Source organism: Peromyscus maniculatus, chromosome X (genome assembly GCF_049852395.1).
Source record: "Peromyscus maniculatus bairdii isolate BWxNUB_F1_BW_parent chromosome X, HU_Pman_BW_mat_3.1, whole genome shotgun sequence".
Lineage (NCBI taxonomy): Eukaryota > Metazoa > Chordata > Mammalia > Rodentia > Cricetidae > Peromyscus > Peromyscus maniculatus.
In genome coordinates this window covers 54,888,512-54,914,105 of record NC_134875.1, presented here as the reverse complement: position 1 = coordinate 54,914,105, position 25,594 = coordinate 54,888,512, and the positions used below count along the sequence as shown (strand labels likewise).

The window sequence follows — 25,594 nt, the reverse complement described above, 5'->3', positions numbered from 1 at the left end:
TGATTTTTCAAAACTTTGTAAATATTTTGTAGGCTGCCTGCCCAGGAACACAAATGGCACAGGGAGTGCCTGTCCACTTTGGATACTCTTGTCCAGTGTCCTTGGCAGATTAAGGGAGGCAGGAAGGGGGCTTAGCACCACATGATAAGGGAAATCTGCCAGTTGTGTGTTGAAAAGTTCACATTTCAGCTTTTGTTAGCAACTTCATTGGATTCCTCCTGGAGAGAGGCACCAAGGATAGGAGAGTGCAGAGAGAAAGAAATACCTATTGACTTATGGAGTAGAATAACTACAGTGTTTCTATCACCATAATAGGAACTTTGTCTGTCTTACTTGATGCTCACCATGGCTCTAAGAGGTCAATAGTATAATCTTTCCTTGGGTTATAGTTAAGAAAACTGAGCTTTATAGAGAATAAGCTACCCCCTCAGGGTTTCATGTGGAGCTGTGATTCAAACCTAGCTTTATCTGACTCCAGCTACATTACCATTAGTCACAGAGTCGCCATCTTAGGAACATTAACTTATGTTTGAGGCCATATCATAGATATGTGTGACTAGTAATGGAAAATTCTTCCTGGGCCTCACTTTCCTCTGCATAAAATAGGAAAAAACGACCTTTGTAGTAAAGTCAAAGTTGGCTAGGGAATATGGACTAAGAGTAATTCCTTAGGATGGAAAAGAGGGAGTAAAATGAACGCGGGTCCGAGATCTGGCTGCCTGAATTTCAGAGATGGCATTGCCCTCCGCTGTTTCTGTGGTGTTTGAAGAATCACCACAGGTTTCTGGGCCTCGGCATAAAGTGAAGAAAGTGGCTTCGAATGTACCACCCAGTCCTGTGCTTCTCTGGTCATGTCCCTTATTTTGGCAGGCTGGCTGATGCTGGAGTGACTTGGTCCCATTCAGCCTCTTTCTTTGGTATGCTTATAATGGCTGAGTCTTATAATGACCAAGGAAAGACTAACCATGCCCCACGTTTGCTATTGTCCCTCTTACTCCCCTCTTCTCTCAGTCTTGACCTTGGGAATTCCTCATCCCCTCAGCCGCTTGTTATCAATCAGGGAGGAAAGCTGTGCTGTGGCTCAGTCTTATAGTTTAGAGCCGTCCCTTCATCTCTTCTCCCGAAATTAAAAGGAGTGCCATTGTCTTCATTTTGTGTCATCTGATGCTGATCTTAGGGAGATGGGAAAGACCTAGTCTAAGGCCTGGGTTGTAAAATAGAGACTCGACAGCCATGTATAGTCCTAAAATGCTGTGTTCCCAGGCAAATCTGTATGTCATTCAACAGGATTCTGTGGCGATTCTGCTGTGTACAAAGTACCCTGCTTGACACTTAAGAAAGGAGTCATCAGGCAGATAAGAAGCTTGCTGACTGGGGTTGAAACAAGTGAGTCTCGTAGCACATTGTAGCACCTGTGTACTTGACCAGGACCTTCAGAATCCTTTGTCATCACCTTCTCAAAAACGTTTAGGAAGTAGAATAGTGTCATCTTCGTTTCTCAGATGAGAAAACTAAACCACGTAAGTATAATATGTGTGAAACGACTTGCGCATGAAAGTAAGAGAGGAGCTTCAAAAAGAGTGTCAGTTGCAAAGGTGTTTAATAGCGTGTGATATACAGATTCCAGACACAAAATCCTGGTCCACCGAAAGAGAAACGTGGCGATGGTTTACCGAGAAGCAGTCTTTTTCTTCAAGAACTGGGGGATCACCCAAGTGTGAACTTTCCACACAGAAGGATGAAAGCTTGCAGAACCGATGGGGTCTGAGCAGGATAAGCTGAGTGAAGAAGGCCTGGGGCTTCTGGATCCGCCTATTGAGCCTGACTCAGGGAACAGTCATAGAAGTGCAGCAGGCTTCTTACAAAGCTCTGCTCAGAGTGTCTGGGAAGAGCCAGTCATGCTGAGCAGCTGAGGGCTTCCTCAGCATCTGTCCTCATAGGAGGTGTCCTCTGAGCCCCAGGAGTTCTGCAGCTCACCCCGCCCCCAACACTCTGGCTTCTTTCAAAAACAGAGCTGGAGGGCACATCTGCCAAGTTCCCCTGCTAACAAGCAGTCTCTTCTCGGGTAGCTCTTGTGCTGGAATAATTGAGCACAGCAGCATGTGCGTGTGATAAAGTGCATGTGCTCGTATGTGGGGAAAGTGGAGTCAGCAGCTGATTGCCTGGGCTGAGATGAGCTTGCTTTCTGCTTTCCAGATACCTTGCTAGCTGCTTCCTTCCCCAGATACTTGATTTTGCGCCATTCCATTCTTACATTTCCTGGTCCTCCTCACATTCTCGATAAGGGCTCCTTGTGCCCCTATGGGCACACTGTCCCTGAACCTTACTCTAGGGCTTTCTGTGAAATGGATGATGCTTCCAGGAAATGGGAAAAGATCCTGAGTAAAGAATACTTACGACTAACTCAGGAGGTATGGGGCACAGGAGGGGTAGTCTAGGCAGGTGATGTGCCTAGTGGTTAGCGATGTAGGATTGAGAGGCAGATTATTTAAGAAGAAAATGTTTACGTCCTTTTAGCTGTGTAAACTTATACAGCCTCAATTACCTCTTCCTTTAACTTGGGAGATAATAACAATATCTTCCTTCTACAGTTTTCCATGGATTTAAATAATTTGGGTCTGCCTTCTAGGGGCAAGACTCAGGAGAATGTGTTCCCAATGTGCAAGCTCCAGGAGCTCCCATTAGACACATTCCTGCCCAGATGAAGAGCCATGACAACTGACCTCAGCTGCAACCCAGTGTGATCAGCATCGAAACTGGGGGGTCTCTGAGAAGTGCTTCCTGGGCCAGCTCCAATACTGTCATTGTTTGAGGGACTTCTCCACACAGAGCACACAATAGTCTCGATTATGGAAGGGTCTAGAAGCCTTCTAGTCAAGAGCATCAGGAAAAAATAGGGGCTGGGGTGAGGAGGTGGTCAGTGCCTGGAGGAGCTGAGGAGAAGCTGCCTCTTTCCTCAGTAAGAGCAAGCTCTCCAGTACCACCTACCAGTGTAGTTCACACAAAGTGGGTACCTCAGGAGACTTACCAGCCTGGAGCCTAAGGGAACACAAGAGTCTCAAGTCAGTGCTAATTCCAGTATAGAGGAAAAAGAGATGAGAGATCCAGGCAGACTTCGAGAAACAAAATTAAAAATAGCTCTGGCCGGGCATTGGTGGCGCACGCCTTTAATCCCAGCACTCGGGAGGCAGAGCCAGGCGGATCTCTGTGAGTTCGAGGCCAGCCTGGACTACCAAGTGAGCTCCAGGAAAGGCGCAAAGCTACACAGAGAAACCCTGTCTCGAAAAACCAAAAAAAAAAAAAATTAGCTCTGTTAGTGTGTGTGTGTGTGTATGTGTGAGAGAGACAGAGAGACAGAGACAGACAGAGACAGAGACAGAGAAACAGACAGAGAGGAGGAGGAGGAAGAAAGGGGTGGGGACTAGAGCTAGACAGGTTACACAAAGCCTTATCGGGGCTGTTGCTATAGTGCGGTGGTCCAGCACTTGCCCAATATGCAAAACCTCTTAGACTTGATCCCCGGCATCACAATAAATGGCATGCTCCTGTAGATGGCCAATTACCCATCCCCATACTGGGTACACTAAGTGAACTCAGTGGGGTTTTTAAAAAAAAGAGCACAGGAAGTTGGGAGAGAAGGACTGGTAGAGGGATGGGGGGGCTTGGAGGGGGAGAGAATGGGGATAGGAATGGATTGAATAACTTACCTTTTAAAAACATAAAACTGAAATAAAAATTCTTACAAGACAAGAAAATAAGCATGTATTCTGCTTTCTCCGGGAATAGTTAGATGAGTATGAATTCAATCTTTTTTTACTACTGTACACAGCAGTCACATAGCAACCTTGATCAATAATCCCCTGTTACCAGAGTTGTCTTTGCCAAACTAGTCTCCCTCAAGCTCTCAGCCTGCAGGAGCTGTAAGTTGTGTTCTTTGCAGAGTGCTGGGGCATGTCTTTCTGGAACATTCAGTGGCATTGTGTTGGCTGACACTTAAACAGTCCACAGCTGATCCCCGAGCAGTGATGCCAGCCCGAAATTGAACAGAGTAGAAGGGGAGCAATAGAGCCCTGGCCTGTTCCAGCCATAGGAATCAGCTCAGAGGATGCCAGAGGATGTGGGCTGACAGCCCAAGTCTAGAAGATAGACACAGTTGACCCTGTGGAGCCTTCTAAGGAGGCAGGTACCCAGTAGAGTGCAGCTTCACTTGGGACTTTGGTGTTGGTTTGGAATGAGAGGAGGATGGGACATTGAGCATCAGCTTGTTCCTAAGGATGAGGGGAAGGAAGATACTGCTTAAAAGACACAAACCAGGAGGAAGCTGGGAAGGCAGTAATTGAAACAAGTACATGCCAAGCCAATCACTTTGTTCTCATGATTTGGGAAGGAACCACGGAAACTATTTATTTTTATAAGAACATAGTATTATTAGGCATCACTTAGAAGGTCAGGGCTTCCTAGATAATGGTAATTGTTACTCTTCAAATGAGCATCTACTATGTGCTGGGCACTTTCTGCATATAATCTCATTCAGTCTTTCCACCAGCTCTGTGAGTTATGCATTGGCATCTTCACTTTTAAATCAGACAACACAAACTCAGTCAATTGCCCGCACAGCTGGTGTGCGCTGGGATTTGATTATCGTTCTGTCTGACTTTATGTCTAGTGCTCACTAGACTACACTGCCATTCCTCGGGGAGGATAAACACTTCAAAAGCTTTTCTCCCAGGAGAAGCTACAGGAAAAAAGAATGTCCTGATTGTATTGGTCATAGCAGAATAGGATAGATATGGTAACAAGCAGCACCCAATTTCAGTGGTTCAGTAAATCAGTAGTGAATTCATAGCCTAGTGGAGAGATGGGGTGAAATGGTAGGCTTTAAGCTGTACACTCACTTTGGGACCAAGCTCTTTCCATAGTATTACTTGGCCATGTTATATATCTTACTGTGTACTCTGAATTCTGCCAACTGGCGAGAAAGAATTTGGAGGAGGCATACACACTGTTCTAGTTTCAACTCTGTGGCTGTGACAAACACCACCACCAAAAAACAACTTAGGAGTGGAAAGGATTTTTTTTTTTTGGCTTACTTTTCAGTCACAGTCCATCATTGAGGGAAATCCAAATAGGAACTCCAGCATTAACCTGAAGGCAGGCCTTCTTGCTATTCCATACGTCATTACCTCTAATTGGGGGGTTCAGAGCCAAGGAAGCAGAGCAGAAATCATGGAGGAATGCTACTTGATGCCTCACTCACCTACCCACCTACCCACCTTAGCTAGCTTTCTTACACAGCCCATGATCCTTTGCCCCACAGTGGGCCGGGCCCTTCTGTATCAGCTAACAATCAAGACAGTCTGATCTGGAAATACATCAGTTTGAGAGCACCTTCTGAGGTGTGACTCTGTGCTATGTCAAGTTGACAGTTGAGGTAACAAGGACACACACCCACTCTTAATTTCCTTGGGCTGGACAGGACTGAAGTACTTCTTATGTTCTGAAGATAAACCGACCACCTCCTTACAAGGGGGTCCAACTTTTCCCCATTGTGAGGAAGTGTCATTCTCTGAAACACACTTTGGGAAATTCTTCTCCCTCCAATGAGGGGCTTTAATAAAATGTATCATTGCTTTGGGAATATTCTCACTGGTTTTTAATTGATAATTTCTTTCCTATTTTTTCCAGTTTTTTAAAAAACAGGGTCTCACTATGTAACTCTGGTTGTACTGGACCAGGCTGGCCTTGAACTCACAGAGATCCATCTTTCTGTGCCTCCCCAGTGTTGGGATTAAAGGCATGTGCCAACATGTCCAACCCAGGTTCCTTTTTTAAAATGCAGACTATCTTCACAAGATCAGACCAGCCAAAATCCCAGTATGGATGGGGGAGGGTCTCATGAGGCCCCAGCCGTAGCTGAGAAGCTGTTGACAAATGAATGGCTGCCAAGGGAGAGTCACCTTAGGTAATGGGAACCTTTAAGTTACCCATGCTCCAGCAGATGGTCCCACACTCATACCTACAGGCAGCACTCCATGAATTCAGTGGGTATTAAGGTTTTTTTTTTAAAAGCTTCTGAAGTTGGAAGGGAAAAGTGGTAGAAGGGGTACGAGAGGAATTAGAGGGGATGGAATTGGAGATAGATGGATCAAAACACTTATGCATATATGAATATTAAATGAAATAGTGAAAAATAAATGCAAACTGCACAGGCTGGGCTGCTGGAGAAGCACAAGGAAGAACTGCATCTTTGTGGAGGTTGGAACTTTCCCCTGGTAGGAGCAGAAACCAGGTTGGTAGCTGTATGTGGTGGCTCTGAGATAAACAGTGGACTAGTAGTCCAGATGGACAAAGTCAGCCCTCCGCTCTAAACTTTATGACTGGAGTCTGGAGGGTGAAATCTCTGGAGCATGTGTGCCATCCTATCTATCCCATGCCTCTCATATGTCCATGGTGCCCTCTGATAGTTTAATAAAAGAGCCATGCCAAGGAACGCACTAGTCTACGATCTTGTGAGGAGAGGACCTCCTATTCTTACAGCCTTTGCATGTGAGGTTGGCCTAGCACAGCCCCTGGCCCTGTGACTACGGTGCCTTATGGGAAGGACCTGAATATGGTTTTAGGGAGTCCACAAGAGCTACCGTCCCGAGTCTTAAGACTGAAAGAATCTGGTTCCTAGTGGCTCCTTCCTAACACCTGAAAGCATGGGTGGCTGGGGGCAGCCTCGGTTCTACTCTCGTGTAAGCCATCCCCTGCTTACCAAGGCAATCCAAGCTAAAGAAGAAGCCAGATCAAGTAGATTTAAATAAATACAGCCTCTGGGCAACCCCCCTGTTCTCCTAATGTACATTTCTGTTTACTAAGGCTCTGCTGAATAGACTTTGTTCCTCTCCCCATATTCCTCCCTTGCCGTGGAAACTTTTGTGCGAGGCAGTTATCCTAGGTCAATGAATCCTGACACCTAAGTAGGAACCCCATGGCTGGGCTTCATGCCTACATCAGCCCACAGTCCACCCTCCCTCTTACCAAGAGAGCTTCTTTCAGCAATTCAACACTGTTCCCAGTTGGGAAGGAGAGAAGAGAAAGTCTTCCCCATTGTGGGGAGTCTAAGGTAAGTGCCATAGAGCAGAAGTCATGTCTTAGACTTCTTCCTAACCCCCGGTGTTTGTGTCTATCACAGAGGGGCTGGGAGGCTGGCAGCAGAGGAACCATTCTGTCCTTGTTGTAAGACTAGCTGTAATTGTCCTCCATCAGCACTAAATAGACATTCTGCAGCGGTAGCTCTGGCCCCTCCCTCCATTCTCCCTGGAAAGTCCTGTGCTGAGCTAGCAGCGGCCTTACCATGGCCTGCAGAGCTTTTAACCTCTGTCAGCACCAGCCTCGAAGAAATCTGAAAAAAATGAGTGTTTCCTGTTTATGTACTGTGCAGACGAGGTCACAATAATTCTATTAGCCAGGTGAAATCCCAGAATAAATCAGGTAACACATTAATATGCATCACAAATCATAACTCACATACACATGAATGCATGTATGCACACAAGCACACACACATGCCACTTTCTCTTTTTATGCTTTTTTGGTTAGCATACAGAACCCGGCTTCCTTGTGACGTTTTCCTAATCAATCCTGTTATGTTTTACTCTTTTTGCCTCTTTGCTGGTCCCCTTCCACTCTCAAGGTCCTTCCTTAGGCTTTAATGTCAGATTTGTTCCACCCTTTTCTTGTTTTCCTCTCCCTCAGTTTAGTTAGTTCTCGTCTCCCCTCTCATAGTCCCTTTCAGTTCCTGTGTCCTAATATATATGTTTAGAGGGGGTGGAGGGAAGTACCTTTTTTAAAGACTATGCAGACTATATATCAGTATTATAGATTGAAACCTTAATTCTGCATATGGAGAAAACATGCAACATTTGTCTTTTTACATCCTACTTGTTTCATTTAATATGTTGTCCAGTTCCCTACATTTTCCTTCCAATGTAATTTTTCTTCACGCTGAATGAAGTTCCATTGTGTATATGTACCACATTTTCTGAGTATGGGTACCAAGAGTGGTTCCATATCTTGGATAAACATATAGACACAATTTAATGACCCACTACTGTGATCAAGGCTAATTTGAGCTTTTAAAATTGCGGAAGACAATCTTTTTTAAAGATTTATTTTGTTATTATTTAATTTAAAAGTATGTGTGGGTGCCTATGGGAACAGTGCAGGTACCCACAGAAGAGTGTGTTGGATCCTCTAGAGTAGGAGTTAAAGGAAGTTGTGAGCCACCTGATGTGAGTCTGGGAATTGAACGTGAGTCCTCTGGAAGAGCAGTATGCACTCTTAACCACCAAGCCATCTTTCCAGCCCCTGGCAAGGCCAGTTGTAGAGGGTATAATACAAGCTTATGATGTAACTTGTCAGAAAATGGAATTTTCTTTTGAGGAACTGCCAGAAACGTAATATAACTTCTATGTATGGAGTATTTTAAGGGCTGTGTAGCATAGTGCAAAGAGCAAATCCTGGATTCTTGCATAGGTTTCTTAGTTTATTTGCTGAATAATTTGAAGAAGTTATTTAAATTTGGGGTCCCGTGTTTAATACTTGTAAAATGGGAGCAATAAAAGTGAAGTAATATGCATGTTACTTATTGCAGCAAGGGTTATACCTTAGTAAGATGGTATTAAGAATGTCATAGGATTTGGGTTCATCTTAATGTAGTGGTGAGGAGGGCATATGGGAGCAGGGCTTTGCTCTAGGTTGAATACGTTTAGGAAGCAGAGTCTTAAAGCATGTCCTTTCTCTTCCTCCTCCTTCACCTTGTATATGTGTACACTTTATGTATGCATGGATGTGCATGTGTGTGCATGAGTATAAAGATCATAACCCACTTTATACATTTGTGTATGTCTCTGTCTCTGTGTATGTGTGTCTATGTTCCCACACATGCGTGCATGTGCATATATGTGGTATATGCATGTGCATGAGTGTGCTCACCCCTGTAGGTATGTGTGGAGGCCAGCAGCTGAGGTCTGGATATCTTCTTTCACACTTTAGTGTTTGAGACAGGTTCTCTCGATCCTGAAGCTGACCATTATGTCTAGGGTGACTGATTAGTAAGCTTTGGGGATCCTCCTGTCTCTGTTCCCTAGTGCTGGGATTACATGCATGCGTTAGCATGCCTGGCTTTTCCTTGGCTGCTGGGATCCAGACAGGCCTTTGTGTTTGCAAAGAAAGCACTTTACCTACTGGGCCAACTCCCCAGACATTAGCTTTTGAGAGAGGGTTTCTCGTTGAACCTGGAGCTTATTGATTCAGTTAGGCTGGCAAGCCGATGGCCTGCAGGAATCCTCCTGTCTCCACTCAGAAAGCAGGCATCTCTATAATAAGGCATCTTAGTAATGATCTGTTGTGAGGAGAAATATGAAAGCAAAGATAAAGGAGCATCAGTTTGTATTAGCAAGGGCAGTGGCAAGTTCAGTCATATCTAAGGTTTAAACATTGTTCATAGTTTGTCTTTGTTCAGAGCTAGTTACACTGTAGTCTTGATCTTTCATGGTCACAGATTGGCCTTATTTGATGTTGATGTTCTGTGACTTTGTTTAGCAGGCAACAGCCAGGGCTAACTGGTAAGACCAGGGCAAGTTCTAGCTTTGGGGGCTGCAGTTTTCTGTCTTAGTTCCTCACTTATTGCCCAGAGTAAACATAGTCAGCCTGCAGGACGGGAATCAGTGATGGACAGGCTTCAACACCACCGAGACTTAGTTTAGAGAACATAGTCTGTAGTAAGAATGATATTAGTCTCTTCTGTTCCTTATGTTGCAGGATGAGATGTTGAGACCTCTCATAAGACAGTGGGTATGCAGCAGCATTTGAAAGTGGACAGTATATATTACTTAGTCATTATGTACGTTTTCAAAACTTTTGACTATTTTATTTATCTCTTATCATATAGCCATGGCAAGAATTATTTGTTACAGCATATAATTGCTTTAACAGTTAAGAGGTTAGTAAGGACAATGAGACAGCTCATAAAAAGCATAGATTCTGAATTTAGAATAGTTTGTTGTACTTGCAGAGTAGAATGTTATTTATGACTTTTGCTAGGGGTGAGAAGTAATCATTCCTGTCAGTTGCATTGTTCCTACCATGAGATTCTCAGCTCGTGTAGTGGGCATGAGAGGCAGTCAGGCTTCCTTTTGGGAATTCTAAAAAAATCCCATGTGTGCCTCACTTTGGAGGAAATTGGGTATTTGGGGGTAATTTTTAAAAAGATAGATATCCAGGTGTGGTGACATATGCCTTTAATCCCAGCACTTGGGAAGCATAGGCAGTCACACCTCTATGTACTTGAGGCTAGCCTCGTCTACACAGAGTTCCAGGCTGTCCAGAACTTCATAGTGAGACCCTGTCTCAAACAACAACAAAGACTTTTGGAGAAACACTATCCTCTGAAGGACTGAATTTCCAAAAATATCTAATATCTAAAAAGTATCTAAAACCTAGAGGATAAAGTAGGATGTAGTATGTCTCATGCCATATATAAGGAAAGACATGGACTGTATTGGGAGTAAAAGCATCACCTATATATAGCAAGTTGAGTGAACCCATTTTAGGTCCCTCTAAGTTAATGGACTTATCATATTAGGGATGGAACCCACAACTTGGTATTTGCGATGTAAGTGTTCCGCCTACCGCAGTTATTTATATTTTTTAGTACTGTTGACCAGTTCCTGTAAAGCAGACTGAAGTGTCTTTAAAGGTCTGCACAAGCTAACAGTGGTGACTGTGATGAAGACGCTCACTTATGTTTAGAGCACACCAGCAAGTGTGGAAGGAACACTGATGGTGTTTAGTAGGTGTGGCAACAAGCTGACGAGTGATGAGAGTCAGTAGCACCGAATTTGCACTGCATAGAGAACCAGTAGTTTAGTGGAAAGCTAGAACTACGCCAGCTCTGGTTGGTATACATTTTACTGTTGCTATTATGGCTCTTAGATAAAAGTAGCTATGTCTTATCTCCTGCATCTATTGAAAGCCTGAAATACGCAATAACGTCTGACCACTCATCAAATAAATACCCTTAGCACCTGTGCAGAAACTTTATAAATGGAAACGGAATAGAGGTTTTTGAGCTAAAATCCCAAGAAAGATTTTGGCACACAGATATTTTACAGTCTTTGTGTTTAAATAGAAGTAAGGTTTTTGAAAAGTATGCAGGCACTGAAATATGTTTCCATTTGCATACTTATATCTGGTTGATGAATTCTGCTTTTAATTTGTCAGATTATTTTGATGCTAAGTATGACAGACAAAATTCTTTTAATAGTTGTACTTAATTCAAAGAGAAGCTTAGATAAACCTAATTATCTTTCTGCTCTCTCTTTTATAGGGTAAAATGTTAAATCATTGTGTCATCTAAATGGCCACTTTAGAAAACCCAGAGATAACTTAGGCATAGAAAATATTGTAATGATTTTATTATTCTCTAGGCAGGAAGGTGTATTAGTTCCTTTTCTGTCACTGTGATAAAATACCATGTCCAAAAGTAACTTAAAGAAGAGAGAGTTGATTTTGGCTTATGGTTCCAGGTGGCTAGCATCCATAATGGTGGGGAAGGGATGGTATGCGGGACAGGAGCAGGAAGCCACCTGGTTACATTTTTGTCCACACGCCAGAAGCAGATAGAGTAAACAGTAAGTGAGGTGAGGCTATCAACCATTAAAGTCTGCCTCTGGTGATGCTCTTCCTCCATCAAGGAAGGCTTCACTTCCTAAAGGTTCCATGACCTCTCTCAAATCGTGCCGCCAACCGCAGACCACGTCTTCAAATACATGAACCCAGCAGGGACATTCTCCACTCAAACCGCTGCAGGGAGGTAAATTAGGACTCATCAGTATAAGAGGCAATATGTAAGTCATAAGCACCTTGAGAAAGATTTGTAGTCAACATTGGAAAGTCATTCAGCAATAAATAGTAACTACCTGTATGTCAATTTTTGGTTTACTGGTGAGGACTTCTTAAAAATGTTTTCAGGATATATAGAAAAGCTCTGAGAGGTAGAACATTTTGAGGCCAGAAAGGAACTACAACTAATCTGGATGTCAAATAATTCAGTTACTTTATGTAAAAATGACACAAGTTAAAATTTTACTCCTTCAGCACTTTATTCTTACAAATTTATAGGAAATTAATACCTACTCTACCTTTATTTGTATGAACTTATACATACACAAATATATAAGCAAACTAGGTTATAATCTTAAGGTTTTAACTACGTTTGAATATTAATAATAGTAAATAAAAATGTTAATCATGGTAACCACATGAAGGGCTTCATTGAGACATCATAGTTGGATTCAGTGTGAACTTAGACCTCCCCCCTTAGATCTCCCCCAATACATGTGGGCAGACTGTCATCTCAAAGAGGCAGCTAGAAGGAATTTCAAGTGTGGTTATCATTAGCTAGGGTTGTGTTATAATGGCTATGAAAGATAGTTATTGTGCACTTAAATTTCTTTAACTGGGCACTTATTGATTACCTACCCCAGCAATGGCCAATTTCAGAGTGAAAAGGGAGACTTTTTTCAGTTTCCTCCACACCCCACTTGCAGTGAAAAGTGTGAGAAGAAACTCCTACTCTACCATGCAGGGCTGATCTCCTCAGAGTCAGCGCCATGTTTTTGTCTATCTGTAGCATTACCATCTCTTCTAATCAATCTCTAATAAAAAAAAAAAGGTCAGTTGATCTCAGTGTCCTTCTTAAACTTTAAACATGAAACCTTTGGTCACTAAATGGAAGATGTGGCTCCAAGGTAGAGACAGTTCAGGTACATGTTGATCAATCGCCATTTCTATCAATGCCTACCAGCCAAAGATCATTAGTACATTTGTGCTTGATACAGTTGAGTTCGTTACTCGATGCTTGAGGGGAACTGAATACAGTGGATGAGAACGGGGTGTTTTCATTTGCTGCAGTGAATGACAAACCCAGCTTTATCAACTCCACATGTATGCCTCATGATCTTTGAGCACATGCTCATTGATAGCACATGCATATGAAATCAGCCAGCCAGCAGTTTGACTTCTGCCCCTTACAAGATGGGTGACATCACTTGAGTTCTCTGGTGCCCAGACTTCTTCTGTTAATTACACATAGGAAAAACATCCACTTTAGACTGTGGGGAGACCTTGAAACAAAAATTGTTCACGAACAATACAAAAGTGTGATCACTAGAACTTCGAAAGTGGCATCTACGGGAAACAACTCAGGAATGCCAGGACCTAGTGACTCTGTAGGGGTGGGGTTTTGCTCTTCACAGAGAGTTTTGCAGTGCTAGCTCTGGAAGCTGGCCAAAGGAAGAGGCTGTGGACCACAGCAGGTAGAATCTTTTCCCTTACAAAGAACTCTTCTACCAGGGAGCATCTCTCTACCTACCATCTCTGGCATATATATGTTTTTTTTTCTCTAGTTGCTTTAATACATAATTTAGTACTTTCTAAAATATTTTCTCCCCAGCAACATCCTTGGGTAATGGAAAGAACACTAGACTTGGAAGAAATAGGGTTGAATTTTATGTAGGTCTCCCAGGACTACATCAAAAGCTTCAGTTTGCTCATGTATGAGGTAGGAGTAACAACCCTGTCTTTGTATGTTGATGGATCAATATTGATTAAGTTTGTACCAGGGTAATGTAATAAAAACATGATTATTTCCTCAGCTCACATCAAGCTTTTGCTTAAGGAATTTCCTTCCTGGGGTATGGTCGCGTATGTCTGTGATTGCAGCACTTGGGGAACTGAAACAGAAAGAGCTCGAGTTCAAGGCCAACCTCTGAAAACATGATATATTTTTGTCTCAAAATAATAGGAGGAGGAATCTGGTGAAAAGGAGTGGAATGTAGTACATACAGAGCTGAGATGCTGTTTATTAAGAAATGAACGTGGATTTGTGGTGAGCCAGAGAAAAACCAAGAAATGAGAGATAAGAGCAGGAATGAATCCAGAGCTCGACAGTGGAGTTTACAGAGAAATTCCAGCTGACAATGAAACCGCTGGTAACCGATTTTTAATTGTTGATATCGTTATAACATATGTCTCCTCCGTTTATGTAAACCTTGACACAATATGTCAGTTACAAAGGTCTTCATATAAATGGGTTTTTAAAAGTTATAAATCAGGAAAGAACGATGTTCCTGTCACCTGACAGAAAGAAAGAAAGAAAGACAGACAGACAGACAGAAAGAAAGAAAGAAAGAAAGAAAGAAAGAAAGAAAGAAAGAAAGAAAGAAAGAAAGAAAGAAAGAAAGAAAGAAGTAAAGAAGGAAGGAAGGAAGGAAGGAAGGAAGGAAGGAAGGAAGGAAGGAAGGAAGGAAGGAATAGAAGATGAGTTGTGAAATCTGAAGTTTATTAGAAGCTCCAATTCTGAGCCACATAGGATTCTGAGCCCTTAAGATTTCTAAGAAATATCTAAGGGAGACACTGAACTTTCCTGACAAGGGTTAGGGTGGCCACTTGAGTCAACTTTATTTGACATTGAAAGGACAGACTGATGCTGTGCTTACTTCTGCTCCAGTGTTCCCCTAGCACAGGGCCCAGCACAGGCTCACTCCCTCTGGGTCAGCTGTATCTGGATCCCCAGTTGGTTAAGTGTTTCTAACAGGCTTTCCAGACGAGGCCCAAGCTCTCTCTCTTGACAAGGCCTACATCTACAGACCATTCCATTTTTCTACACTTCACCCAACGGCCAAGAAGGGGAGAGAAAAGAGAAGTGGGAAGAAGGTCAGGCTCTAAGTATTAACAATAATTGCCACTTACTGTGCTTTGGCCTAAGCTGGAGTGGGTTAGGAATCCAACTTGGTTGACCACAAAGTCCTGAGTCTCAAGCGTTGTGCATCCTGTCTCGGGGCCCATCTGGTCTCTCACCCTGGAAGAGCTTCCCTAGATTAGAGTGGGACTGAGAGGCCAAAGGCAGGCCCAGCAGATGAAGGAACTGGAGCTGAAGTTCAGAGTAGAACAGCTGTCGATAGGAAACTGTATTTTTTGTTGGAGGTTCCCTTAGCAGCATTTCTGGCACCTTCCCCAGAAGCCAGCTTGGCTTGCCGTTGCCAGCTGACTGCCCTGACCTGTAGAATTGCCAGATTGACAAATCAAAGGGTACTCGGTTGCATTTGACTCTTGGATAAATGATAGGCTTTTTAAAAATGTGAGCATGTTCCATCCAGCCTTTAGGACACACATATTAAACAATAATTCAGTTCATCTGGACTACCAATTCAGTTGTGCAGTGTGCATTTAATCTGGCAGCCCTGCTTTGTCTGGACATAATGTTTCAGAGAAGGATGGGGACTTTGGTAATGTCCCATACAGTGGCCTTAGCACAGGGGACACTCTTAACCTGTTGTGGCTGGCAACTCCTGAGACAACTGTGTAGCAGGAATCTTAAAGGTACTTATTAATAAAATCAAACCTGAGGCCAGGTATTGGGGTGAAGGCTGGAAGATCAGAGAAGCAGAACAAGCCACAGCTACCTCACCTCACCAGTTCTTCAGCTGATCCTGTTTCCTCAGACTGGAAGCCTCTGAGTCCTCATCCAGAATGAATCTCAGCTGAACTGCTGCTCAAAAGCCTAAATGCTTAACCAGGCCAAAAGCTTCTAGTTTCTGGTCCTCATGCCTTATATACCTTTCTGCTTTCTGCCATCACTCCCTGGGATTAAAGGCTCTTGTTACCAAGCCTGGCTGTTTCCAGTGTGGCCTTGAACTCACAGAGATCTGGATGGATCTCTGCTTCCCAAGTGATAGGATTAATGGCATGTGTGCCACCATTTTCTGGCCTCTATATCTAGTGGCTGTTCTGCTCTCTGACCCCAGGTAAGTTTATTAGGGTGCACAACATTTTGGGGAACACAATATCACCACAACTATACATAGTAGCTTGTACCCATTTAGACTATACCATAGTAAATAAACAACTGGAAAATGTTACTTATACTATTTTATAGGTTGGGGGGGATTTTGTAGATTAAAGGTGTGGAGTAATTTCACTCTTTTCTTTCTTTTGAAAGAAATACTTGAATGTAATAAATTGACAAAAAAAAACCCTTCATACATTTGATGTAAAGAGAAGTTTTTTTTTTGTTTTTTTTTTTTTTATATGAGGGATGGTAGCTATACTAATCTGTGGGTCTAAGGATAAGATTTAGAATGTATTTAGGAATTATGCTGGTCTAGCAAAATGGTGGCAATAGAGTCTCTTCTAAGATCCATGACCTCACTAGCTGTGGGAATTTGGCTAGGTGTCTAGTACCAGGCATGATTTCCCTCCTGTTGAGTTGGCCTTAAGTTCCATTAGACCCCTGTTGGTTACCACCAAAATATGAATGCTACTTACTGGACCTTTATGGATATCTTATCATTTTGGTCATTATTGTGAGTCATAGGTTCCATGGCTGATAGGTCTGTTAACTACTACTCTCCCTCGGCAGCTTGCATAGTATTTTCTGATACCACTGAAGCTAACCCACAGGAAGGAGGCTCTCAGGTTAGATCCAGTTCAAATAATCCAAGTCCTGTTTCCTAAAGGTGTGGTATGCTCAGCAATAAGGGCCCACCCTCAACCTCTGAGAAGCAAGCAAGGGCAGTTGCCATAGTCTGTTTTGTTTGGGGGTCACTTGAACTTCCCTGACGAACTATTTGAAAGGAGATTTCTTATACCTGGTACTGGAGTTTTTGTTAGCCTGTAGTTATTATGGGGAACCTTGTCAGCCCTTGTGGCACAACTTCCTTTAGTGCCTCTCTCTCTCTCTCTCTCTCTCTCTCTCTCTCTCTCTCTCTCTCTCTCTCTCTCTCTGTGTGTGTGTGTGTGTACACATTTGCACTTACATGTATTGTGTATAATTAAAGGCGTGAGTCACCATGCCTGGCTGTATCCTTGAACACACAGAGATTCAGGTAGATCTCTGCCTCTGGAATGCTAGGATTAAAGGTGTGTGCTACCACTGCCTATCCTTTATGTTTAATATTGAGGCTGTTCTCTGACCCCAGATAAGTTTATTAGAGTGCACAATATTTCTGGGAACACAATACCACACAACTGCTTAAAGTGTAGAGTTTGGGTAGTTCTCTGGCACTGGTAAAGGCTAACCAACCTGCCTTGGGTTCCCCAAGATGTACCCAGTTTTCACAGAGAAGGACCTGCATCATGGGAAATGTTTTTCTTGCTGAAAAATTGTTGGCTGGTGAGGGCTTTAAACTTAGAGGATGTGGAGTCTTTGGAAAACACCAAATGAATTGTGAAACTGCTCAGTGAGTCCTAAGACATTTCAGTATTTCTACCAAGCACATTTCCTAATTGCTGTTTTAAGGATAGGCAAATTTTGGGAATCTCTAGAAGTCCTAGATCTGAAAGGTGTCGGTGCCAGAGATCACTAAAGTTGAGCATCTGCTTGTTGTTTTATGAAGCATTTCCAGAGTATCAGTCCCCTCACCTGGTTGTTATTAATACTGTTTTTGTACCATAGCAGAGAATTTCTTGTTCATTTTCTTGTATAAATCCTGATGGTCCCTCTGCCCTATAATAATAGCAATCGAAAGAAGATCAACGGTGATGTCTGAAGTTAGTAACCATATCAGGTCACCACTGTTGTTACATCTTTTTAGGAATGAAAAAGCAAAGGCTCAGTCCTTGCCTAGTGTCATCGACTGGTCTGCTAGCCCTAGCAGGTCTGACTAACTGAATCTGTGGTTGTTTCGAAGGAAGGAAGGAAGCTGGGGTTGGGCTTGTTTCTAGAGACAGGTACTTTGCTATGGGCTTTGCTATGCTCGACAAGCATTTGGTCACTGTGCTCCATCTCCAGCCCTTCAGTCTGTGTTTTAAATCACTGTACTCTGTACTCATGTAGATCCCTGACCAGGTGAAAGGCCGCTTGATGTCTAGCTGAAATCTTGAATGTTACCATTCAGAGTCCTTTCTTTTTGCTCAGTTATCATGAAGAGAGGACAACCACTCGGAAACCCAGAAAAGTCAGTTTCTCCAAGTACAGTTTTGGGGAAAGATCCAGTCCCCCTAAAGCCTCCACCAGCCATCCCTCTGCTGTCCCTTTTTATGAAAACTCGAGGTTGAACGGCTTCTAACACCAAGGCTAGTTTCTTTAGACTTAGCTTTGGTGCCTCTTTCAAAGGCCAAGACCTTAGAGGGATCTCTAAAGCAGTGTACTGAAAGGACTTTCTAGGGGCAGGCCACGATGGTAGGCCCAATAAAAGTGCATCCTAGTGAGAGTTTTCCTGTCTTTCTAATGGTCCAGCTTCAGGCAGGCAAGTGAGGCAGCAGGGAAGTGCTGCCATTGTTCCCTTTGAAGTCCTGCCAAAAAATTGCTGGATTCAGCCTGTGGAAGTCATTGCAATGCCTTCAAAATTCTGCAGGATATGGAAAGGTAACTCAAGGAGCAGGTATGGCCCTCTTTGGAAGGTCCTCCAAGACGAATGCTTCTTAGATTGAAGTTTTTGACAATGGCACTTTTAAAACAAAAGCATTTTCCCTTGAGAGCCAGGGCGCACACCATCTTACAAGTTAGGCCATGGTAGAGGATCTATTAGCACCTTCTGATTCAGGGGCTGGTCATCAACTTGGCAGGTCCCTGAAGTGACCTCAGCTCTGGGGCCAGGGCCCCTCATCTTACTCCTGGCTTCCACAGAGGAAACCCAGCAGCAGTGAAACCCTTTGAGCAGCAGTGGTTGGAGAGTGGGAGAGCTCAGCACAGGCAAAAGCCGGGCCCATCCTACCTAGACACAGAGGAGCTCTTGTCTTTCCCTGTACCAGCTTCTAGGCTGTCACTTCAGCCCAGGCTGCTGGGCAGAGCAGCTGCTCGGGCATGGCTCAGCTGGGGCCTGAGAGGAGACAGGAAAGCAAGGGCTCTCTGCGGGGCTCACTTGCCCTAAGCTCCAGCAACATGCCATGCACTTACCAGAGGCATTTAGCTCTCAGCAGGGAGGGCTGAGGTTTCCCCTGCTTCTTCATTCTGGCCATTAGCCTAGTTTCCCAGGAAAGGTACATTAGCTTCAAGGTTAGACAGTCTGCTCCATAGCACCTCAACTTGAAGTTGCGGTGTCATAGCCCAGAGCGAACGACCCTTCGGCTGCCTATGCAGCCAGCTGCTTGGCCGTGTTCCTCTCTGAAAGGCTCAGCAAAGTTTGTTACTGCTTTTGTTATACCAGAAGGGGTTGACTCATCTCTGTAAAGACTGCCCAGGGCTATGGCATCAAGAAGAGGTCTAGGCAGCTGCTAGCGCCAGTCCCTCGAGGGACAGAATGCAGCCTTCAGTGTTGGTGGAACCCGTAGGCAGGCAGAAAGGCTTTGTACCTCCGGCAGGCTACCTCCTGGGTGAAGGGCTCTTGGATAGCATGGGCACATGTTTTCTCCCACAGGAAACTGTGGGCAGCCACTCCTCCGCTAGCCAGCTGTGCCCTAAGAGGGTTGCCTGAGGGCTTCTACTGGCCATAGCATCCTCAGAAGCTGTGTATCAGCAGGCAGAAGGGTGTAGGCAGGGTGAATGTCAAGCGGGACAATGGAGGGCCAGCCTAACCACTGTGCTATGGGCTGCCTGAAATCAGGGAAAGAGACCTGAAGGATCTATGGACTGTTGCCTGAAGGACTTTTCAGATGAAAATTTCAATAAAGTAGGCATGAAATGCACATAATTATCAACTGCAATCATGCTAAAGAGCATAGAATAAAAAGGCTTCTTCTCCAGAGTTCCACCCCTTTCTCCAGGCTAGGTGCACCCTTCCAGAAATAGACATCCCCGTTGGGAATGTTTTCCTTTTTATTTCTGGCTTAGTCTGAATTTTAACTATAATGACTCTTCTTTTTTTGACTTCATATTTTAGTCATGCACGAAGTAGAGAAAATAATAAGATAAACCTCCATGTTTTCATGCAGCTGTAACAATTATCAAAATTTGGCCAATATTATTTCATCGAATCTTGCTAATACATTTTTTCTATGGGCAAAGCTCAGGGGTTGTGACATTTGGCCATGAAGATTTCTAAAATAAAGTCTCTTTTAAAAAAATCCCTACATCTGGGGATGCAGCGTAGTAGTGTTTGCCTAGAATACAAAGGCTCTGAGTTGGCTCTCCAGCAGCACCCATACTCCCAGTCTGTCCTGGTACTATGATCACAGCTCACAAGCACACCAATGGTCTTTCCTGTCGTATGGTCTCTTCTGACTCCCACTTCTTTCAAATCCCGCAAGATATAGAAAAACCGTTGCATTTCCAGCATTCACTTTGCACTTTGCTCGAGGAGTATGAAGGGTTAGAAACTTGGACCATGGCAGCCAGAAGCCTGCCCATCCTCCCTTGGCTGTTCTTGTTCAGGAAAGAGGCTCTGTAGTCAAAGATTCTTTGGGAGCAGAACAGTTGTCCCAGCAAGTTCCAAGCAATGAGGCTGGATAGGGGTATCTTCGAAAGGTAGTTTTGTCTTTTGCCTAGTAGGTAGCCCTGGGAAAGCTGCTTCTGTGTCCCCTATTACTCAAATGGAAAAAGCTAAAATGTGTTCCTTCGAGTTAGGTGAGGATTGACAAGCCCAGAAGTCATTTGAATTCTGCTGCTGTTAGATCTCGTATATATGCATCTTCTCTGTAGAGGCTATCCTAGTAAAGATGGCCAGTTTTCAGGATTCGGGGGGGGGGGGGGGGGAGGGTTCATATGGACAGCTCATTTCTCCGCACTGCGACTGGCTATTTGGCATGCTCCGGGTGCTCTTTTCCTGAGTTTATTTGTCTGAATGTTTTGGCTTCTAAGCTACTTTCTTTACTCTCTCTCAAACTATTAGCATCTCTCCTTTATAAATACACACACAATTTACCAGTCACTCATGGCCATCCTTACATTGCTCTTTGAATGACCAGGAAAAGAGCAGCACCCTCCCCTACACACACACACACACACACACACACACACACACCCTGCATGATCAAAGAATGTGGCATCTCTGGCCCTCAGCCCTCAGTTCTCTTGGCCAGAAAGGCATGGCCAAACCAATCGGCAGAAAGTTGGGTGTGGAAAGTTCTATCTGCAAATACACAGGACTTGATACATTGCCTGCCATTCTGCCAGTCTTCTGTGCCAGGACTGGAAAAAAAAACTGTAAAAAGCGGCCACTCGCCTTCCAAATTGGGCCTATAATGACATGGTCTTCTTGGGTAGGACAAGAAAAGCCTCAGCTCTAGATTCTCCAGTACCACCAGATGAGCCCGAGAACTCACTGGTACTATGCCTTCTCTGGTTCCGTTTCCATCTTCTAAGTGGACATGGAGAAGTGTACCACCAGATTAGGCACTTGTGTGCTTATCTAGTTTTCAGGGGGAAAATCACGGGGCTTCTCTGAATGCCCTAGCTCAGTGGAGCAAAGAAAATTTGCCGCCTTATTTCGAGCCTCCAAGAATCTGGTACTGTGAGATGACAGAGGAGAGAACGGAGGGAATATCCAAGTATTTTATCGTTAATTGAAGACAGTCGTACAACTAAACCAAGCTATGATCAAGGAGGGCCAGGTTCTCGGGTGGTACTACAAGAAGTGCTCGAAGCAGTGCAGTGTTTACTAGTTTAATACAGTCCTGCTTTGTTCTTCCTCACAGGTCCCCAGAGCAGGCAGCCCACTGCAACCATGAAGGCTGCTGGTGCCCTCTGGAGGAAGTTTTGGGCATTGCAGAAGCCCGGCAGGAATGGAGAACATTTTCTTTCCTTCAGCTCACCTTAGGAGACCCATTGAAAACAGAATCACAGAAATAGGTAGGGTGGATGGACTTTATGGGGTCGGGAGCTTCTTTAAGACCTGGAAGAAATCCTGCTAGGACTGTAGGGAGGACTTAGAACAAGGATGCAGAGAGACTGTCCAGGCAGACTGTCAGATGGACAGAGCCACTACAACACACTAGATCTGAGCGAACTGAGAACCAGAGGGCACTGGGGAGAGTGTGACATAATTACCTGGCCGAATTCCTTTCCGAGCCGTTGGCATAAGAGCAAGGCAGACACAGGAAGACCCACCCCATCAGTGAGGAGAAGTGGGGGAAGGAGATAGAGAGGAGGGACAAGAGAAAGAACAGAGATGAAATATACTGTAAGACAGTAGAGGGTGGGAAGGAGAAAAGAAAAGAGGCCTCAGGAGAATATGGTAGATAACTTGGTGTCTGTGAGTTTCCTGGGGAATTATTTTCTTCTGAGTAGTCTAGTCAGTCCTAGAGACACTGCTGAGTGATTTCCCCTGCACAGAGATCTGCCTTGGCTATTTGAGTTCTTAAGGATCTTCTTTCTCATGCCCTGCATCAGAATGGCCAAAGTCAGTTCTTTTTGCCGTCATCCCTTTCCTCCAAGGCCGTTAATAGAGGGAAGATCCTGCAAGTGTACATCTGTGGCAGGCAGAGTCTATGTCTGGAGGGCATGCCTGGGAAGGCACCACTTTAACGCCCTCAGCAACCAGGCATGGCCTTAGGCTGGTCCGCTCTGAGAAGCCGCTACTTTACTGTTCGGCAAGAGGCATATACAAGGATCCCTTCACACTGGAGCTTGTATAAGAGCAAAAGATCTGTTCTAGAGTCAGTGTTGTATAATGTACGGTTCTGGACTCCAGTGTAATCAGCCAGAAGCATGTGGGAAATCACAACCACAAAAGAAGTCCCTAACACACAGTATGTGTTCTCTTCCTCCACAGAAAATTTTAGGCTCTGTTCAGTTTCCCCCCTCGGTTGTCTCTTATCTCAAGACAAAACCACGGGACAAGTTCAGGAGAACATACCTTTTTTCCTAGGTGTGTAGAGATGACAGTCTCTGCTCTTGTTATGGACCAATGACCTGCCTTAGAGCCATTCAGGAGTAGACTCTTGCTTCTAGATCAAGAGGGTTATGACCGTCTGAGGCTCCTGACCTGAGAGAGAAGATTGACAAGGAACCCACATCAGGGTCACCTGTTCCAGAAGGTTATAGAAAACTTTCCCTAACAAACATCACCTTTTATATTTGGCACTCGGGTCCCTTCACAGACTTCAGAAATCAGTCAGTCTTCCCAGTATAGACGTTTCATATATTCTTCCTGTTTTCACTGTGCTTGACCATTTTTAACAGAATTTCCTCCGAGACAGGACTGTGTTTCCTTTCTCCCCCATACCTGACTGCTACACTCTAACCACTCCTTGCTTCTCTCTGCCTTGTCTTCACTTGCAGATGGGAACACCACATTTCCGGGCTAGATGTTGACTAGCAGATTCCCAGATTGTGATCCTATCTTCTCTCAAAGTGAATTCTCCTTAGAAATCACCTCCAACTTCCACCCTGGCCTCTTTCTTTCTGTGAACTTGGCATAGATCTTGCCCTCTCCTTTGTGTCCCCATTGTCTAACTATGTAATCGTTATAATTCTCAAAGCGGAGGGTGCCTTTTGTTAACAAACAGGGAGGGCCAGGTTCCAGGGTCAAGGGCAGCTAGGAGTGAGGTTGTGTGGGGCATATTTGAGAGCGTAGCATGTAGGTTTTTGATCCAGCCCCCCTCATCAGGGCTACCATTTCACACGACTTCAGTATGCTCAGACTGAGGTATGATGCATCAGATAGGCCCAAGGATCAGTTGGAGGATTGCAGGACCCCTCCATTTAATTCCCACCCCCAATTCACATTTCCAGATGTCTTTGTAGCAAAATGAAATTCTAGAGAAGCTTTAGAAAAAAGAAGGAAAAAAAGAAACAATTGGGAGTGAAAGGCAGAAAGAGAAGATGGAGCCCTTAAAGAAGGGAGGATCCCAAAGGAGGTGGGGACAAGGGGAGGAGAAGGGGAGGAGGAGAGGAGGAGGAAAGCGAGCCTGTCTCTTTAAGGGGGTTGGCTGTCAATCAGAGAGTCCTTTTCATTGCAGGAGGAGAGGACAAAGATACTCAGAGAGAAAAAGTAAAGGACAGAAGAAGGAGACTGGAGAGACCAGGATCCTTCCAGCTGAACAAAGTCAGCCGCAAAGCAGACTAGCCAGCAGGCTGCAGTTGGAGTCAGAGTGCCAAAGACATGGGTGAGTTTCAAAAACTTGAGCAGCGAAGATACAGGAATTCAAAGGAGAATTTCCAACTTTGGGGCGTTGGGTTTCCAGTGGTTTCGATAAGTTGTGTTTTGGCACTTGTTTTCTGCTTTCATTCCTTAGCATTTCATCGTATTAACTCCTTCTTTACTGTACTCAGCCTAATGCTTTATTGCCAGTGAGTGCCATCAGTACATGTGGAGTCCCACAGGTCCTTGCAGAGAATGCCCAGCAGGATGGATGTGACCATGTGGCTTCCTACCCCTTCACCTCCTTCTCCTTTCTCCTTTCCCCTCATCTTAAGGCCCTGGTTATGGTGGGGTCATCTGGAACCCCTGGTTCCACTGGGGGCAACTTGAATATTGACTAATCCTCAGATATATCAAATCCTCACTTCCCTGGTACAAACTTCAGAGCATGTTTGGCATCAATAGGATGGAGGAACAGGGAAAATTGGACTCAGACTTAGAAGTGTCTATGCTAGATATTCCAGGTTCAGAAAATGAAAATACAGTTCACAATGGTTTTATCATTGTGAATAGATATGGACTATCTATTATCTGTATCTAATCCATATCTGTAGAGAAGAGATATGGATTGTGTGTGCATATGTGTGTGTGTGTGTGTGTGTGTGTGTGTGTGTGTGTGTGTGCACCACATACAGCTCAACATTTCTAGTAAGTATCATGAATTCCTGCTGAACCAAGAAGGCTTCTATCTAAGGGCACTTGTTGACTGAGACCTGAGGACTTTTCTACGTCCTGTAAAGGTGGAAGCTGTGAAGTTCTGGTGTCCAGCGGTGTCTATTCAGCATAAGGTGGGTGGAACATAAGGGTCTTTGCTTAGGCAAGATGCTGCAGAGATATCTACATATTGCTCACATTTGGGACCGATAAAAGTAGCAGCTTGAACACATCCTGAATGAAAGGAGATTCAGTTTCCCTGTGTCTTCACCGTGCAACATAGTAGCCAGTAAGTTGATAGGAGCCACAGAAGTAGTTTTTCAGTTAGACTGAACTGTTGTTAACCTTGCCTTTTTTTCCATCCCAAGTCACAGAGGGAACTGTTAGAAGCATGTAAGTTAGTAGGATAGTTAAGAGGGTGGAGTACTAGACTAGGAGGCCAAATAACCAGGTTTGGATCTCAGCTCAGTCTCTAATGAACTGTGCAAAATTGGGCATGTCCCCATGAGTCATCATCTGGAACACAGGGGCAACAATAACTGTTTTGTCTACTTTCAGGGTGGAAGATCAGGTACTAATGCTGTGGCAGTCCTGTCAATGTAGACAAGTTCTGTACCCATTGTCAATTCTGATGACGTCAACTAGTATGTATTATGTAACAATGCATGTCTAGGCTGCTGCGTCCTCCTTCCAAGGTTGTCCGGTTTTCTTTGTGTAAGAACCATTTGATGGCCTGAGTGCAACAGGGTGAGAAGAATTGTGGGAAGAACTCAGTTCTTGCTCTGGACCCAGAAATCCTATCTGATGTGAGAACAGCTGATTGAGGAGGTTGTTCCTTCAAAACAGGGGAAATGCAAGTTGAATCTTATATC

General features: G+C 44.2%; 1 protein-coding gene across 3 annotated transcripts in view; it reads left to right on the top strand.

Moving 5' to 3' along the window:
• Positions 1-25,594, top strand: part of Plp1 (proteolipid protein 1) — an 84,676-nt gene that overhangs the window by 45,279 nt on the left and 13,803 nt on the right. For 2 of the 3 annotated variants that reach the window (XM_015991277.3, XM_076562336.1), the window contains exons 3-5: positions 13,853-14,039; positions 21,622-21,775; positions 23,887-24,033. In XM_015991277.3, the coding sequence (XP_015846763.1) occupies positions 24,030-24,033 (4 nt within the window). In that variant the 5' untranslated portion in view covers positions 13,853-14,039; positions 21,622-21,775; positions 23,887-24,029. Of the gene's footprint in view, positions 1-13,852; positions 14,040-21,621; positions 21,776-22,793; positions 22,963-23,886; positions 24,034-25,594 lie in introns of those variants that run through there. The other variant, XM_015991276.3, reaches the window with a different exon arrangement.